Raw genomic sequence first — 13,867 nt, forward strand, 5'->3', positions numbered from 1 at the left:
GATACAACATTTTCATTCAAAAACGGGTTAGAAAGAGGGGAAAAGATTACAAAATCGGGTTTAAATCAACACTATAAGTGGTCAAATAAACCACTTATCATTGAGATACATGTTTTTCGCTCCTCCAGACGTCAGGGGTACTCTAAAGCCGCCACTGCCAGCAGTGACGCAGATGAATGATGTTTGCTTGACTTAAAAGTGTGTAATTTAATTTCTACCAGTCATTTCCATGAGAAATTTAATCAACGTCAAACCTCATTGAAATTTCCCATGAATCTTTGTCCCTGTACAATTTTATATGCCTAAATACTCTCTTTCGTAATTAAATGCTATCATAAGCATAACTACCTGAAGACTAAAACAAACCAAATGATGCAAGGGGAAAATAGAAGAAAATGGAGAAGGAAATAGCAGAGGAAAATATCAGATCATTTCTCATTGATGTTGTTATGATGCATTGCACCTTATATACAATAAGACAAACTAAAGCTTTATTACACATCTAATCATATAACGGCTTGAGAATCTTTCCAGAAGAAATCAACTAATCATATGCTCACAATAGCTGTCACAAATAGCTCACATAACAACCTCATAACAAACTTGATTCCCTTAGGAGAAATGACTAAGATAACCCTGCTTATCCCTGCTTAATACCCCCCTTCAAGATGAGTGCTAGGGGAAGGTGATCTAGCAACAAGCTTGCAAAGTATATCTTGATGCTACTTGACAAAGAGACCCTTAGTAAGAATATCAGCAAGTTGATCCTTGGAAGAAAAATGAGAAGGAATAAGATCACCAGTTTTCACCATATCCCTCACATAGTGATGATAATCAATTTCTATGTGTTTTGTTCTTTCATGTAAGACTGGATTGGCAGCAATAGCAAGAGCTTCCTGATTATCACAGTTGAGTATAGTTGGACCAAGGTGATCTATGCCTAGATCCTTGAGTAAAGCCTTCAGCCAAGTAACCTCACATGCTGTAGAGCCATAGCTCTATATTCTGCTTCAGCAGAGGACTTTGCAACCACTGACTGCTTCTTTGCTTTCCATGAAATTGGTGATTTACTAAGTAAAATACAGTAGCCAGTGGTGGATCTCCTTGAATTTAGACAACTTGCCCAATCACTGTCACAGAATGCAGTCAAATGAGCTACAGAAGAAGAAGCTAAAATAATTCCCTGAGTTCTGGTTCCAGCAAGATATCTCAGGAGTCTTTTTACAGCTTGTAAGTGAGTGGATGTTGGAGAATGCATGAATTTACTCAGAAGTTGGACTGTAAAGGATATATCAAGCCTAGTAACAGTCAAATAAATTAGTTTCCCAAGGAGTTGTTGATAGACAACAAAATTAGGCAAAAGAGTGCCTTTGTCTACAGACAGTTGTAGATGAGAGTCAATAGGCAGCTTTACAGGTTTAACATGAAGCATTCCTTACTCTTTTAAGAGATTAGTAACATATTTTCTCTGTGACACAAAGATACCTTGATCAGTGTGATCAATTTCTAATCCCAAAAAATACCTTAAAGTACCAAAGTCTTTCATATGAAAGTGAGAGGATAGAATCTGTTTAAGCTTGATGATTTCATTTGTGTCATTTCCTGTGATGAGAAAATCATCAACATATACCAGAACAGCAGTTATTGAATCACCATGTGATTTAGTGAACAGGCTATAATCAGATTTGGACTGAGTGTAGCCAAAAGAAAGGAGAGAAGTAGAAAGTTTAACAAACCACTGTGTGGGAGCCTGTTGAAGGCCATATAATGATTTGTTCATTCTGCAAACAAGATGTGAATTTTTTATAGGAGTTTTTCCCTGAGAATCAACCTGTATTCTGCTTCCATAAGTAGTGTATCCTTGAGGAAGAGACATATAGACATCCTCATCTAATTCACCATGCAGAAATGCATTAGTGGCATCCATTTGAAAAGTCATCCAACTATATATTGCAGCAACTGCTAAAAGAGCACTTACAGTTGTCATCTTAGCTACTGGAGCAAAAGTTTCTCCATAATCTAGACCATACTACTGTCTGCAACCCAAGACAACAATTCTAGATTTGTGTCTTTCAATATCACCATTGGATTTGTATTTAGTTTTAAAAATCCATTTGCATCCTATTATCCTCTTTCCATCAGGAACAAAAGTGACTGTCCATGTTCCATTTTTTTCACACTGCTCCAATTCTTGATTCATTGCATCTACCCAATGCTTCTTAGTAATAGCATGCTTGTAAAAAATAGGATCTTGAGATTTTTCCAAAGTTGTCATGAAACAGTTGAAATCATAAGCAACTTCTTGAAAAGCCAAATTTGAAATTTGTCTGTTTAAAGTCTTTCATGGTTCAATATAGTCTTTCATCCAGGATGGTGGCCTAGAAGGTCTAAAACTCTGTCTATGCAAGGTTTCAGCAACAAGAATTTAATGTGGAAAAGAAATTTGATTATCAGAAGAAGAAGAGGTAGAAGAATGAGGAAAAGAAGAAGAGGGTGAAGGTGGAAAAATGTTTGTCTGTTCTGTATTGTTTATAGGGAGAGAGTTAGGATCAGAATCAATAATTTCATAAAGATAAGTAGTGTTGAAATTGGATTTTTGTGTGAGGGCTGAGGGAACAGGATTCATGTAAGATTCCTGGGAAGAAAGCTGAAAGGGAAATATAGTCTCATGAAAAATCACATCCCTGGAAACAAAAATTTTCTTTGCTTGTATATCCAGCAACCTATATCCTTTCGGAGTAGCTGGATATCCCAGGAAGACACAAGGTATCCCCCTAGGTTGAAATTTTATCAGTCATGAGAGAAGGATTTGCTGTAAAAGCTACATAGCCAAAAACCCTTAGATGAGAGTAATTAGGAACAGATTTGAACAACACTTCATGTGGTGACTTGTTTTTCAGTATTGGTGTGGGCAGTCTATTGATTAAGTGAACAAATGTCATGACACACTCACCCTAATAACTCAAAGATAGCCCTGCTTGAAATCTGAGTGCTCTTGCTATCTCCAAAATATGTCTATGCTTTCTCTCCACCCTAGCATTTTGTTGTGGTCTATCCACACAAGATGTTTGATGTATTATACCAAGATTGTGAAAGAAATCTTGGCAATATTGATCATGAAACTCCAAAGCATTATTAGACCTCAGAAACTTAATCTTGTGATTGAAATGGGTTTGAGCATAGTTTGAAAATTCCTTGAGCTTATCAAGAGATTCAGATTTCTGCTACAAAAGATATATCCGAGTTGATCTTGAGTAGTCATCTGCTATTGTGAGGAAATACCTGTATTTACCTCTAGTGCAGACCTTATAAGGCCCCCAAATGTCCATATGAATTAATTCAAATGGCAGAGAAGCATGAGCAACACTGATATCATATTGCAATTTTGTAAAATTTGCCATGGGACAAGTAATACATACTTGACTGTTTGAGGTAAATACATCTTTCACACACTGAATATGTTGAAGTTTACAAAGAGAAGCATGGCCCAATCTATGGTGCCATATGGTAAATGAAGCTTTATCAGCAGAAGGGTGAGCAGTGAGACAAGCCTTAGAGGAATGATTGATGTTATTGGATGACTGTACAGCAGAAGAGTCAGCAAAAGATGTGTTCACCAAGTAATACAGGCCATTTATAGCTTTCCCTATCCCTTTAACCTTTTTTGCCACAATGTCTTAAATAACACAGTGTGTTTTGCTAAAATAAACCTCACACTAAGAGTCTTTCATGGGCTTATGAACAGACAACAAATTATGTTTGAAGTTTGGAACTACCAGAACATTCTGCAAATAAAGAGAGTTAGAAAGCTCCAAAGTGCCTATATGAGAGACTTGAGCAGTAGCACCAGTTGGAAGATTGACCTTAAGATGATCAATGTATTCCCTAGGACTAGTAAGAGACTCCAAACAAGATGTCATGTGATCAGATGCCCCAGAGTCTACAATCCATTCCATACTACTAGTCATAGTAGTGTTACAGGAAACCATGCTAGAGAAGCCGTTATCTAGCTCATCATCAGTGTCACTGCCCTTGAGATTCACAGGAAATTGCTTCAATAGTTGTTCAAACTATTGCTGAGATAGGGTGATGTTACCATAGTTATGCCCTGCAGATGTTGTATTCTGAGCAACAGCAACCAATTTTGGTGCTGATTTGTTTTATTTCTGATCCTGAGTTCTCACCCCTGGTTTGACAGAACTAGATTTATATTTGTGATGCCAACTAGGATACCCTACTATCTTCCAGCATCTATCAGGACCATGACCCTTTACACACACTGCACATAGTAGGTTTGTATATGACCACCTGAGTTTGCACCATATGAACCAGGATTACCTGAATGACCAGGGTTTCCAGGATTTTTGCTATACATAGCTGAAATATCAGGCTCAGGTTTAGTCATGTGTAACACTTCTCTCTGATTCTCCTCTTGTTGCAGCATTGAATAAGCTAACTCTACAGTTGGCAATGGGGTGAGCATGAGCAATTGGCTCCTCATAGGACCAAAATGCTCATCTAAATCATTTAAGAACTGAAACAACCTATTTCTTCTTGATACTTAGTAATAGCATTCATCAGATTTCTAATCTCAGCATTAAATTAAGTGATAACAGGCAAAACATTCATAGCATCTATTTCCTCCCACAAGCTAGTCATGCCAGTGTAATAATCATTGATAGAGCTATTGTTTTGTTTAAGATTGTACAGATCTTTATTCATCTTATATTTTCTAGAACCATTAGACATAGAAAATCTTTTCTCAAGCTGAACCCAAGTCTCTCTAGCTGTACTAACATACAACACAGACTTCTTAATTAATAGTATCAACCAAACAACTATGAATCCAAGAAATTACCATTGAATTGTTGGTATCCCACTGTCCTGCCTTTACTGGATCAGCAACATAAGTGGATCTGAGCACCGTTCCTAGCACAAAACCAGCCTTTTTCTTAGCTTTCAAAGCTATTTCCATGGATCTCTTCCAGGATCTCTAATCAGCAAAGTTAGTGAGTTTGTTAACACTGATGGAGTAAGAACCATCATTAGGATGCAGATATAAAACACTGCTTGTATCAGCTGCCATGATTGATATAGAAAAGAAGAAGAGAGATAAGAGAGCATAGAAATAGAAGGAAGAGTGACAGATATGAGCAGAAGCAAGAAGAGAGAGCAAAGCAGCTGAGAAAAGTATAAAAAATGAGAATGATTTCCAATCTAAGAAATTAAACCCGATTTCGCATCTATGGCTCTAATACCATGAAGAATAAATGATGCAAGGGGAAAACAGAAGAAAATGGAGAAGGAAATAGCAGAGGAAAATATCAAATCATTTCTCATTGCTGTTGTTATGATGCATTGCACCTTATATACAATAAGACAAACTAAAGCTTTATTACACAGCTAATCATATAACGGCTTGAGAATCTTTCTAGAAGAAATCAGCTAATCATATGCTCACAGTAGCTGTCACAAATAGTTGACATAACAACCTCATAACAAACTTGATTCCCTTAGGAGAAATGACTAAGATAACCCTGCTTAGCCCATGCTTAATACTACCTTAGTTTTTTCTTTCCCATTATCAAGAAAAAGGAGAGAGTAGACTTGTAGCGATTCTCAAATGAAAATAATTAAGTACTGTAGTATATTACATGTTTAATCAACATCAAACCTCATTGATACATATTTAAACTCTTTACATTATTAAATGTTCATTTTCATATTGAAAGATATTCATTTAAAATTTAATATTTGTTCATGATCGTATTAAAAATGTTCATTTATTTGCAATCTATGGTAAATGTTCATTTTAGATGAACTATATGTTCATTTGTACATGTTCATTAGTTTAACACAATTAATTATCACTTAACAAGATGTTTGTTAATTTTTAATACGAAATACATGTTTTTATAATACTGGATTACAATTATTTATAAAGTGACAAAAATAGTAGTATGTTTAATTTATTTAAATTGTTCAATTACACGTAGTATATGTTATTTAGATTTATGTAAATTTATGTTCATTTCCCAGAGAAATAAATGTTCATTTCTATAAAATCATAGGAATTTTTTTAATTTATAAAATAAATTCATCGCTTACTCCTTATTTTACAAGCAGCCACATGATATGATATAGTGACAGGGTAAAGTCGTATCCCCTAATAAAAAATAATTACCTAAATCACTAAATAAGGTAGATAGGGAAGTAGGGTCGAACTCCACAGGAAAACAGGTCTTTTTAATTCTAATTAATTATTATACTCTAAATTATCTAAGTAACCAATGTTTTTAAGTATGAATTCTATACTACGAAGAATAAGTTTAGGGAGAAAAGAATCAATAATAAGGAAACCTAGGGTCACAGGTTCACCAATTAATATTCCGGGATAGAATGAAGTAATTAATAATTAACAACACACAGATAATATGATTAACAGGCTATCGCAATTTATTAATCAACATAGATCTAACAGGCTCTCGCAATTTACTAGACCTAAGTTCCTATTAAAAATAGCCTTTAATATTAAATCAACATCTGCTCGATTCATCAATTCAATATTGCTAAACATCCACAATCAAATTACATCTGCTCGATTCATAATCTAATTGCAAATAATTAAAACAATTCAATAGGAAATTATCATGCAATATCAACAATCAATAATAACAAACTATCCCTTCATATTAATTATGGATCCCCATAAACCCTAGAATGGAACTACTCACTAATCATCATAACTAAACCAATCAAGTAAATAATTAAAAGCATAATCAAGAAAACAATTAAAATAGCTGAAATTAAAAAGGGAAGAAATTGTACCAAAAATAATCTGGAATTAAAGGGAGTATTAAGAACAAGAGTTTAGAGAGAATTTAAGAGAGAGAAAAATACTAAGTAGAGAGAGAAAGTCTAAGAAAAGAGGTAAGTAATAATTCCGTACAAAAAAACGTATATAAATCTCTCCTAAAACAAGAATTAAAACTAAACTTAATCAGGTCCTAAGAAAACACGCGCCCGATCGGGCGAAGGGCCGCCCGATCGGGCACGCCTTTTTTACAACGCCTTCACTGATGTGCCGCGCCCGATCGGGCGCGCCTTTTCCTTGAGGGCACTTATGCGCGCAGCCGCCCGATCAGGTATATGCTTGCCTGATCGGGCCCGGTCTTCATCTTCGAGGCTTGAACTTTGATTGGGCTAGATTTCTCGGCCCAATTCGGATTTCCTCTCGGGTCTCGAATACTTGGTCCAAATGCCTCGTGATCCAAATTACCGAGCCCTTAATCATCGGCTCTCACCGATCTTGGGCTCCAAAGGTGGTCGTGTCCTTCTAGCTTCCGTAGTCGATCCAATAAAGCCCGGAAAAATGCTCCAAGAGTGCAATTTCCTGTAAAGTACAACTAAAACTACGAAAACACTAGAACACACAAATTAGTAATAAAAGTGGCCCGAAAGAGCCAAAAACACTACTAATAACGACCACGGAACGGGGATAAAACACTATATAAAATAGACATATCAAACTCCCCCAAGCCAAACCTTTGCTTGTCCCTAAGCAAAGAGCTCATCAATGAACACATAAAACATACTTCACCCCAATAATCAAATCAAAAACCAACGATTCAAGGCATATCTAGTGAACATGCTTCAACATCAATCAATCTTATTCATCTAATCACCCTTCCTCCCCAACAATTGTCAAGTAGAGCAAACCACAAGAGCATATAGAATTCAAGACTAGTGCTCACACACTCAACTCTCATTTATGTGGCGAGTAAAGAATGTACTCGATCGCTCTCCAACCAACCCCTTTAATGTGAACAATGCCTCCCAACTCACACTCTCGTAAGTATAAAAACATTGAACGCTCATCCTACTAGTCGACTCAAAATATGCCAAGTCATAACTTGCATTGATAAACAACACTTTCACATTTACATAACTTCTATGCACAAGGTCAGAAGGTCTTTTAAGCTTGTAATGTAAGGCTGAGGTAAAGGTAGGAAAATTTTGGGATTACGTGAGAGAAAAGCTATGCTAAAGGGAGTCAAATCCTAATAAACCCATGATCAAAAATAATGATCATACACATCTCCAACATAACCAACTCCAAACAACAATCCACCCAATATACTCCAAACAATATAAACAATCTCAACACTTACAATTTCACTCATAAAAATATGATAATATAGAACTTTGAGTGAAAAACAAACTTTGAACTCATTCTTTTTTTTCCTTTTTTTTTCTTTAGAACAACCTTCAAATAGAACATTTAAACATCAAACATTTTTTTCTTTTGCTCTTTGTTTTTTTTCTTTTCAACTCATATTGGAAATTTCAACTTTGAAACACAACATCAATATTTTCCAATCAAAAATCAAAGAACAATAACTCTTCTTTTATTCCCACATTGTGCAAATAATATGCACACCACAACTCCCTCACCTCACCAACTAATAGCTCCCCCAAGCCAAGCTTGGGACTAGTAACCAATGGGGCACATATAGGCTTGTAAAGTGGCTAAATAAACAATAAAAGGGCACAAGCAACAACATGGGTAACAAGAAGGGAACAAATATATCTAAATACTCTGAAGGCTACCTAAAAGAATGAATGCCTTCGTCCTCCTCATGTGCATCATAATAATAAGTCATGAAACACTACTCATAGTTGCAAATCAATACTCAAATTCATTGACATACCAGGAATTATGGAACTATCACACACTTCCTAACCAAATCAACTAGTCAAGCACTATATTCACAAGTAGTTGGGCAAAATTGACGCATGTTTAGGAATCCAAATAATTAGACTTCAAATCATGACCAACAAATCCACAATATTCATCATCAAATACCAAGAATCAAAACAATTTTTCTCAAGTATGGGGCACAGGGAAGTATGATTCATAATTCATTGGAACGTATTTTTGAATTTTTTTATTTTTCAATTTTTTTGTATTTTTCATATATAAGAAAGCAATAAAAACTACACTAGGAAAGCAAATAAAAACTATACTAGAAAGCAAATAAAGAGAGAAAAGGAAGAGAATTACCAAGTGAAAGAACACCCCCCCAAGCCAAATCAAGCAATGCCCTCATTGACTTGGGAGAGTAGCCTACTCCTCATCCTCATCCATCCTCGAATAGCCCCCGCCGTGGCTACAACCGGCTCCTCCATGGCTAGAGCCACCACCTCCATACCCCGAACCACCTGCATAGTAGTTAGGTTCCACATTCCCACCCATACCCCCAAAAGGAGCATCACCCCCATATCCGTGGACCGAAGAGTAGTCCACGTAAGTACCATACGCACCGGGGTGAGAATACCCTCCTTGGGGGTATTGGAACCAATCGGGAGTAAGTGAATCGGGAGGAATAGCCCCCCGACGGGCGTAATCATCATACATGGGATAAAGGCCCATCCCTAGGTTCCTCTCTATATGACCAACCCGCCCATCTAAGGTGCTTAACCTAGAGTCTAGGTTTTGCATCATACCCTCAACTCTCCCTTGCCCCATCTCAATGCGGTCTAATTGGCTCCTAAAAGCCGAAAAATCATATGGGGCATTGGGGTCGACGTTGTAATCGACCAAGGAAGCAGGCATGCCATAGGTGAAGGGTGGAGGTGGTTGGTAGTGTGGTGAGTGGTGAATGGGGGAATAGTGGGGTTGTGGTGAGGGGTGAGGTGGTTGAACCTCACCTTGACCATTTATCTCGAAAGTATAAGAGGGCTTCCCCCTCTCAAATTTGGTCAAAGCGGGGTTGGGTAAGGTAAAGGCTTGATCTTTCCTACCTGATTGCCGGTGGACTATCCACCAAGTATCACTCCCCACCGGTTGCACCCAGTTCAAGCTCCCTAAATAGGGTAGGTCCATGAGGTTCGATCCCACAAATTTCCTATGCCCATCGGGGTTCCAACCTAGGTGTTTCCTAGAAATATGGGTCACTAACCCCTCAAAGTAAATAGGTGCTCTAGACCTACTAGCCTCGACCGCATTGGCCGCCCTTTGGAAGTGATTGGCTATCCTATGGGGTATGTTCAATTTTTCAGCAGTGGGAATGATATAGGATGACAATAGTTCCAATTTATCTCTCCTAACATTTGGCGGTTCATGCCTCCCAAAAATAGTAAGGCCGGCAAATCTTTGCCAAAGTTTTGAGAAGGGATGTTGAATCCACGTCCCTTTGGCATGCTGGAGGTTCACTAAATCCTCCCCAGTTAGCCTCTTATAGACCACGGCGGTGTGGTCTTGAGAGGGCTCAATAGGTTTATCCGATTTTAAGTCAAACAACTTTCCAAATTCTTTAAGAGTTAGTCTCACATCGTTGTTTAATAATCGGAATTGTATATGAGTGATTAGTGCATTCATTTTAATAACATTAAAACTTGAGATAAATTCCAATGTTAAATAATCATATGTATCATGGCACATTTGAAAAAAACCACTCATGCCTATACCTTTGAATAATTTTTCCACATATTTATCTAGGCCTAACCTAACTAATGTGGGATGATGAATAAAACGGGTAGAGATTACCTGACGATCGATGAGGTTGACCATCCTAACCCGTTGCTCCTCCGAGGTAATGACAACCTCCTCCTATCCCGGAATTTGAAGATCCGTGTTGATTGTTGGTTGTGGTGCACTTGAGCTCTCACCCCTTTGGTTCCTTGAACGCTTTGAGGCCATTTTCTTGTAAAATAGTGGCAAATTGGAGGTTTCTCTCTCTTAGGGTTTGAGAAAATTTGAGAGAAAATAGGGGAAAATTAGTGTAGATTGTAAAGGAGGATGAGGGGAGATGGAATATGTAAGAATTTTTGAGTTTGGATGGAAGGATTAGAGGAGATCTTGGATTGAAGTGAAGCATTTTGGTTTGAAAATAGAGGTTTTAGAGAGAGAGTGAAATGAAGAAGATGAAATAAGGAGAAAGTGAGGAAAGAAAGAAGAGAACAGGAAGTAAAAGGGGGACGGGCTGATGGCGCGCCCGATCGGGCGAGCCTCGCCAAATCGGGCGAAAGTGGGAATTTCCAGAACTCAAGTTGCGCGCCCGATCGGGCTGCTTCGCCCGATCATATCTTTTCCTTCTCACTCGATTTTCCAAAAAAAGCGCCCGATCGGGCAAAAATAGCCTCTGAATTCAACCTTGCTTGCGCGCCCGATCGGGCTGCTTCGCCCGATCGGGCGAAAATGGTTCCGATTTCTAGCTTGCTTGCGCGCCCGATCGGGCTGCGTCGCCTGATCGGGCGAATTTGCTGCTGAATTCTGGGTTGCTTGCGCGCCCGATCGGGCCCGAGCAGCCCTTTTTCTCCGATTTCTTTTCTTCTTCGAATTTTTTCTAAGTCTTAATACCTGTCAAATTCATACCTGTACAACAACACTTAAAACTGGTGAAATATCACTCTCCTCGCCTCTCTAAAAAAACAAAAATAAGGAAAAGGAAAACTAGCCTAGAAAGCATGAAATACGGGTTGCCTCCCGCAAAGCGCTGGTTTATCTAGGTCCCGCACGACCTTCTTACCACCTTGAAGCTTATGTTGGAAGTGGAGTTAGGAGAGTCTTCTCCACATCTCTAATGGTAGCACCTTCATGATACACTTTCAACCTTTGGCCATTTACCTTGAATCTTCACCTTTGTCATTCACCAACTCCACCGAACCTAATTTGTTCACCTTTGTGACAGTGAAGAGACCGGAACACCTAGACTTCAACTTTCCTGGGAAAATCTTCAATCTAGAATTAAAGAGAAGAACCTTATCACCCGGTGCAAACTCTCTTGGTAAGATCCTCTTGTCATGCCACTTCTTGGTCTTCTCCTTGTAGATCCGCGCACTATCATATGCCGACAATCTAAACTCATCCAACTCATTGAGTTGAAGAAGTCTCTTCTTACCCGCGGCCTTAGAATCCATATTAAGCTCTTTGATCGCCCAAAAGGCTTTGTACTCCAATTCTACAGGAAGATGACATGCCTTACCATAAACCAATCTATAAGGTGAAGTACCAATCGGTGTCTTAAATGCTGTTTGGTATGCCCAAAGTGTGTCATCAAGCTTCATGCTCCAATCTTTCCTTGATTTGGCTACTACCATTTCTAGGATCGCCTTGATTTCCCTATTAGAGACCTCAACTTGACCACTAGTTTGAGGGTGGTAACTAAGCCCTGTTCTATGATATACACCATACTTCTTAAGGAGGTTATCCAATTGTTTTTCATGGAAGTGGGTACCCCCATCACTAATAATAGCTCGTGGAACACCAAACCTGGGAAATATGATCTTCTTGAAAAGCTTGATGACTACCTTAGAATCGTTTGTTGGTGAAGCTATGGTTTCTACCCACTTGGACATATAATCGACGGCTACAAGTATGTAACAATTCCCATTGGAAGATGGGAACGACCCCATATAATCGATACCTCAAACATCAAATATTTCAACTTCGAGAATCCCAGTTTGGGGCATCTCATGCCTCCGCGAAATGTTGTCAGTCCTCTGGCAAGAGTCACAAGCCTGCACAAAGGTGTTAGCATCTTTAAACATAGTAGGCCAAAAGAAGTCTGACTCATTAATCTTAGCCACCGTTTTAGCGGGGCCATGATGTCCACCATAGGGCGAAGTATGACAACTGGTAAGGACGCCGTGAACCTCCCATTCAGGAACACACCTGCGAAATAATCCATCTGCACACTCACGAAACAAAAAAGGATCATCCCAAAAATAATTTTTGACATCATAAAGGAATTTCTTTTTCTGTTGGTAGGACACGTCAGGAGGTAGAGTACCACCCACTATATAATTAGAAAAATCATCATACCAAGGGTGATGCTCTACAACTGCATACAGGTTGTCATCAGGGAAAGAATCATCTATAGGTAAAGAATCCTTACCCTCATCATACCTGATACGTGACAAGTGGTCTGCCACTACGTTCTCTGCTCCCTTTTTATCTTTTATTTCTATGTTGAAATCTTGGAGCAGGAGAACCCACCGGAGTAGCCTTGGCTTTGATTCCGCCTTGGCTATCAAGTATTTTAGTGCTGCATGATCTGTAAAAACAATAACTTTAGAACCAACTAGATATGATCTAAATTTTTCTAAAGCATAAATAACAGCAAGAAACTCCTTTTCTGTGGTGGCATAGTTGACTTGGGCTTCATCCAAGGTTTTGCTAGCATAATAAATAGCATGCAAAACCTTGTTTTTCCTCTGTCCGAGCACGGCTCCTAGTGCAAAGTCACTTGCATCACACATGATCTCGAAAGGAAGGTTCCAATCGGGGGCACATATGATGGGTGCCGATATCAAAGCCTGCTTAATCTTGTTAAAAGCCTCAAGACACTCGTCAGTAAAAATAAATGGGGCATCCTTGAGAAAAAGTTGTGTCAGTGGTTTAGCAATTTTTGAAAAATCTTTGATAAAGCGGCGATAAAACCCCGCATGACCCAAGAAGCTTCTAACTCCCTTAACATTGACTGGGGGAGGTAATTGCTCAATCACTGATATTTTAGCCTTGTCTACTTGTATGCCCTTATCAGATACAATATGGCCAAGGACTACTCCCTCTGTCACCATAAAGTGACATTTCTCCCAATTAAGTACTAAGTTGCACTCTTCACATCTTTTCAAAATTTTAGCGAGATTAATTAGACATGAATCAAATGAAGAACCATATACACTAAAATCTTCCATAAAGACCTCCATAATAGACTCTATGAAATAAAAAAAAATGCTCATCATGCAACGTTGAAAGGTAGCGGGTGCATTACATAAACCAAAGGGCATTCTACGATATGCAAAAGTGCCATAAGGGCATGTAAAGGTGGTCTTTTCCTGATCTTCAGGGTGAATCGGAATT

At 38.4% G+C, this 13,867-nt stretch overlaps 2 protein-coding genes across 2 annotated transcripts; both read right to left on the minus strand.

Annotated features, from left to right (window-relative positions):
* Window positions 1-722: 722 nt before the first annotated feature.
* On the minus strand, window positions 723-1,987 carry LOC110691630 (uncharacterized mitochondrial protein AtMg00810-like). Its single transcript, XM_021868586.1, has 3 exons — window positions 1,486-1,987; window positions 980-1,374; window positions 723-896 (listed from the first exon to the last, which is right to left on the minus strand). The coding sequence occupies exons 1-3, from the start codon at window positions 1,985-1,987 to the stop codon at window positions 723-725; spliced, it is 1,071 nt and encodes a 356-aa protein (XP_021724278.1).
* A 9,638-nt stretch (window positions 1,988-11,625) lies between these two features.
* On the minus strand, window positions 11,626-12,417 carry LOC110691631. Its single transcript, XM_021868587.1, has 2 exons — window positions 12,100-12,417; window positions 11,626-11,982 (listed from the first exon to the last, which is right to left on the minus strand). Exons 1-2 carry the CDS (start codon window positions 12,415-12,417, stop codon window positions 11,626-11,628), a joined length of 675 nt encoding a protein of 224 aa, XP_021724279.1.
* Window positions 12,418-13,867: the final 1,450 nt, after the last annotated feature.

The sequence above is a fragment of the Chenopodium quinoa genome, unplaced genomic scaffold (assembly GCF_001683475.1).
Source record: "Chenopodium quinoa cultivar QQ74 unplaced genomic scaffold, ASM168347v1, whole genome shotgun sequence".
Classification (NCBI taxonomy): domain Eukaryota; kingdom Viridiplantae; phylum Streptophyta; class Magnoliopsida; order Caryophyllales; family Amaranthaceae; genus Chenopodium; species Chenopodium quinoa.

Excerpts from the sequence above, each read along its gene's own strand:
- LOC110691631 (XM_021868587.1), bottom strand. The coding sequence starts at position 12,417 with ATGGGGTCGTTCCCATCTTCCAATGGGAATTGTTACATACTTGTAGCC. Across the intron at positions 11,983-12,099 it reads TCAAGGCGATCCTAGAAATG|GCATGTCATCTTCCTGTAGA; the intron begins GTAGTAGCCAAA and ends GTTTATGGTAAG.
- LOC110691630 (XM_021868586.1), bottom strand. The coding sequence starts at position 1,987 with ATGACAACTGTAAGTGCTCTTTTAGCAGTTGCTGCAATATATAGTTGG. Across the intron at positions 1,375-1,485 it reads AATTGATCACACTGATCAAG|ACAAAGGCACTCTTTTGCCT; the intron begins GTATCTTTGTGT and ends AACTGTCTGTAG. Across the intron at positions 897-979 it reads GAGCTATGGCTCTACAGCAT|GAAGCTCTTGCTATTGCTGC; the intron begins GTGAGGTTACTT and ends TGTGATAATCAG.